The following is a 5,036-nucleotide window of genomic DNA, read 5'->3' on the forward strand; positions in this document are numbered from 1 at the left end:
CATGTCTAGGTAATCATTTTCTCAGTTGTGGAATTGATGATAAAATTAAATTGTAACGAGGTAATCCTATTTAATTATTGTATTTATATTAAAATGTCTACTTAGACTTTGATGCCAATTGAAACTCTATAGATTTCGATTAACAATGACGGTGAAAGACGACACATGGGCAAGGATTACATTATTTGAAGATACGACTTTAGAGTATAAAGGTTGCTCGGTGAATAAATACGTACATTGAGTTGCTCAACAAGGTGAACATGATTGCAAATTACAATTCTCAGTTTTCATATTTACGAGTTACGTGATATAAAACACATTGAAAATATATGATAACAAGATGAAGGAGAAGCACAAATCACAAATACTTTTAACCACCCAATCAATGAAGAATATACATTTGTTTTCAAGATAGATAAAGAACTTCTTAAAAATAAAAAAAGCCTCTCTCTATTGTGGAGGAAGTGTACCAAAAGCCGTTGCAAAAAATCTTCGAAGCTGAAACGCAGATAAAACAAAGGACACCAAAGAGGAAAGAAAAAACAGAAAAATTCACCAAAATCTACAAACAAGATAAAAGATGTGCAACCACCAAAACAAGCAATGATTGAACTCATTGATATCGAAGATGATGAGAAACTGTCAGCGTTTACTCAAAGAACGTGTGATAACACAAAGAAATGGATCGGATGTCAAAGTCGTTAGGATGAAAAAAATAATATTTATATTATTTGTCATTCGTAGATGATGTGACGTTCAAATTAAATTCATAATCTTATTATAATAAATTTTATTTTTATTTTCTCATCTCATTTATTTTACTTCATATATGTTTCCACGTGCGTTTTCCCACGTGCAACATACGTGCCTATTACTAGTCGTCTTAAAAACAGCAAAATCGCGCAAAGTTCAAAGAATTGGCGTACATATATATGTTCATGAGATTTTGCTAATTTTTTTGTCAAATTCAATATCTAACAAATGGAGATTGGATTTCAACTTTTTATGCAGTTATGCTTGTACATAGACAAATCGATACAGTTTTATTATGTCATTTTCTAACATGAAACACATCTGGTGTAAACATATATTTGGCACAACTTTTAGCAAAGCAGCAAACTTTATACAAATAATTTTATGCAAATGATATAAAAAAAATTATGAAAAAGAAGGAAAATTCTCTTTTACAATCAGATTCCAGATAACTGTTGTCTCCCAAGCAAAATTTAGCAGCAGCCATGGACAAAAATATCTCAGTTTCGAACCCATTCAAGACACAATATGTGTTTCAGCTTGGACCAGCAAAATCTTGAGAAGAAACCATTCTTGTACCAGAAACAATGTTGTCTCTCAGATCTTTAATCACGTTGTATCTCTCGATTTCGTCCTCAGCATCCCTTTTCCAAGATTTTGATGCAAATTCAAACAATACATTCTTATCAAACACGTCGAAATTTCCTTGTTTATCGATAGTGAGTTCCCATTCTATGCCATCTGCAAATTTTTCTTGTGAGGAAACGGCAGGTTTCTTTATATTCTCGGAGGTTGGCTTCGTCCCTTTACTTCTGTCGAATGAATTTCTCTTCGCCTCATTTTTTACTGTACCGTTCCAATGAAAGGTCTTGTTGAGTTCATCTACGTTTAGTTCAATCGAGTGGAGGTCACTATCATCTGAGTCATCTTCCTCCTCATTTTCCTCCACTTTGTCTACGGTTTCTTGATCCTGATCATTCTCGTGTCCTTGAAACTGATAAGACCCTGGCAAAGTCTCCCTCAAATGTCTCTCCAGTGCCTTAATTTTTTCATATCTAGGAGAGCCGTAATCTTCTTGCTCTTCTCCATTCTTCGATTTCAAAAACGACTCAAGCTCGTTTCTCAACTTGTCAACAACTGCATTTTTCTCCTCGAATTGATACTTAGCTTCCAAAAGCTTCATCTGCACTCTTTCCTCGCGTAGCACATCAGCTAAATGAAGCATTTCCCTCTCCTTTTCCACCTCTTTCCGAACTTTGGCTGATTCTCTCTTCAATTCTTCAACTTCCGCCTTGTCTTCACCAATTCCTCGAGCCAACTCATCACACACTTGCTCCATGATCTCACGTGCTCGTCTCTCTCTTTCGAGTTCTTTGGTTGCCCTTGACATAGAGGCTTTTGTTTCGGCTAATTCTTTCCCGAGTTTTTTGTTCAGTTTCTCAGTTTGTTTCCTTAATCTCTTCTCTATCTTGAGCTCACCAGATAAGGATGTAACGGCACTTTGAATCCTATCTTGTTCTTTGATTTTCCATACAACCTTTTCCTCTAAAAGGTGCTTCAACATGTTATCGACATCACTCTGGTTTGTCCTTTGCTCTAGCATATGTTTATTGAAGTGGGTATAAGTACGATCGAGCTCTAATTTCAGGGCCGATACAAGGGATAAGGTCGTCGAATTTTGCTGATCAAGAGGCCAAATGCGACTCAACAGTTTGAGCAGTTCTTTAGAAGTTGTAAGACCATTATATACATCCTTAAGATGAGTCTTTGATCCAATTAGGTGTTTACATGGACTCTGGATGTGGTTTTGTTTTGGATCGATCTGTTAGACGACAAAGAGAAGAAAAGAATCCGAACCTTCAAGTTAAATCTTGTCGAGGATTTCCACATAGAGTACATTCACAATCAGACAGATAATTAAAAAATTGAAGTGTGTGCGGATATATGCTAGGAGACAATCGTGTGACACAAGATGGAATCGATGGGACGAAGAAATTAAAATAACAACAGGTTTGCGCTTGATTTATTTGAAAAATACAACTATTGTGCCTAAAAATTTTTATTTTAATAACACGCCAAACCCGAAAAATAAATCATGGTTCCCCACCATATATGATATGTTAGTTTTGAGGAACCCATAAGAAGCACAAACCATGTTCTCTGTTTATCTAATTAACAAACTATTTTGTCCATTTCTTAACAGCAGCTACTCTAAAAGCCTAAGATCACTAAAATTATTAAGAAAAGGCATGGAATCAACTAACAGAAATCAACAAAAAAGATTCTTAAAATACAATACAATAAAAAATTTACTAGCATTTCATAAAAAAAATGTTAAAGCATCAAAATACCTCCACCAAATTACTGAAAGAATTAGCACGTCCCAAAGCATGATCAGGCAGCAGAAGCTTTTGAGAACCGGATGATGCCCTGTTTCGATGCCGGCCAGCTTTCGAGGGATCCATCCCCTGCAAATTTTCAAAAGCAAAAACCTTCAATATCACTGATCAATATCGATTCTACTATCTCATATATATATATATATATCTTAATCTAATGACTCAAAAATCCAATTTTAGACAATCCCACCTCAGAAACAGGACCCTGAAATTGATCAGGCAAAGCAAGTGCCATCGAGTCCATATTCGGCTCGAAAATCCTTTCTTTCCTAACAATTCCCACTTCACTTGTCTTGTCCTCCACATTTTCCCTTTTAGTTCTAGGTGGAAGCAACCCATTAATCTCCCACAATGTGGCAGCCAATTTTCTAGCCGACACCGAAAAATCTTTAGCATTTTCACCACCCTTTGCCGCCACATACTTGAATCCATTATCAAATTCCAAAGAAGGTGATTTTGAACCATTCATTTTCCACAAGGGAACTGGGGTGCTTGATCCCACTCTTTTCCCAACCAAAAACGCACGCTTTAACTTGTAATTTTGCACCAATGAAGAAGAAGAAGACGACGAACAACCCCTCTTTCTCACCTTGCATTTCCTCCCACCAATTCTAATATCCACATTCAAGTTTTTCCCCAGCATTATCCTCCACTCAATATGTACTGAATCTATCAATTCTATAAATGGTATCGCACAATGTTTCAAGAATCACTTTCAACAATCGAAACCCACAAATCAGCAAAATAACACAGCTTTGATTTTGGGATTTTGGGTGGCCACTTTTTGAAACTGATTCTCCAGTTATGGAAAAAAAGCAAGTATCACTCAAAGATTGTTCTAAAATGCTTTTAAAAACCAGTCAAAAAGAAGAGGCAATCTTTGAAACTTACAGGCTCAGAAACGTAGTTTCTTTTTGGATTTGGAAATGATGGCATGAGAATTCGAGTCCCTGTAAAGTCGGGCCGGGATTCAAACTTGCAGAGTGGGAAAAGAAAAGGGAGTCATGTGAAACTTTTTCTGGCAAATGAGGCAGCAAGATCTTCGAGTTTAGTTAGAAAAGTGATGCAAATGGGCTGTCGAAGAATCAAGAAAGAGGTGAATCTGCGACCCTTTTCATGGAAAAGGAAGTGGCTTGAGAGTGAGGGAAATAAAAAGGAGGAGAGGAGACGTGGCTCAAGCTTATGCACCTTACAAAAGGACAATCTCAATTTTATATATTTTTAGTTTAGGATAGGATGTGATTTTTTTGGTGAAAATAAACATTTTATTTATTATAAGTACACGCGTTGTGTGTAATATAATCGACCGCAAATATATAAATTGAGAAAACGATGTTCACAAACTTATCTTGTAGAAATTTTGGGAAGAGAAATTATGAGTTGAGTAGAAAGATAAAAAAACATGAAACAGTTTTTATATAATTTTTTTTCGTACTATGTTGTTTGTGAAACGAATCGATGCACTTCATTTTAGTAATAATTACATTTGAATATATTAATTGTTCTTCCATCAAACGTAAATACCATTCAACATATAAATTTGAATGTATTGAGAATATTATCTAAAGAATTTGCTTTGTTTCAAAATTCAAACCATTTTCTAAAATGTTTTGAAACTATTTTTTGAAAAAAAAAAAAAGTTAAAACAAAATTAGCACGTGTATCCAAATGCATATTAACGAAAAAGTTTTACTAATTTTATAGACGACGAAGACTAGAAGTCGTTTTCCATCACAAGCAAAAGAACTGTACAAAAGAACATAAATGTGTTATGTGTACGATCATTCTTCGCAGTTATGCATGCATTGTCACGTATAAATGAACAAATTTGTTGATAAATCCTTAAATTCAAACTTGACTTTGTTCTAGCTCCCTACTCATAAG

General features: G+C 35.1%; 1 protein-coding gene across 1 annotated transcript; it reads right to left on the bottom strand.

Annotated features, from left to right (window-relative positions):
* Nucleotides 1-1,083: 1,083 nt before the first annotated feature.
* Nucleotides 1,084-4,318, bottom strand: LOC140891967 (uncharacterized). The gene is made up of 3 exons (XM_073300685.1): nt 3,343-4,318; nt 3,105-3,221; nt 1,084-2,575 (listed from the first exon to the last, which is right to left on the bottom strand). The coding sequence occupies exons 1-3, from the start codon at nt 3,793-3,795 to the stop codon at nt 1,289-1,291; spliced, it is 1,857 nt and encodes a 618-aa protein (XP_073156786.1). The 5' UTR covers nt 3,796-4,318; the 3' UTR covers nt 1,084-1,288.
* Between the last annotated feature and the right edge of the window lie 718 nt (nt 4,319-5,036).

The sequence above is a fragment of the Henckelia pumila genome, chromosome 3 (genome assembly GCF_033568475.1).
Source record: "Henckelia pumila isolate YLH828 chromosome 3, ASM3356847v2, whole genome shotgun sequence".
Lineage (NCBI taxonomy): Eukaryota > Viridiplantae > Streptophyta > Magnoliopsida > Lamiales > Gesneriaceae > Henckelia > Henckelia pumila.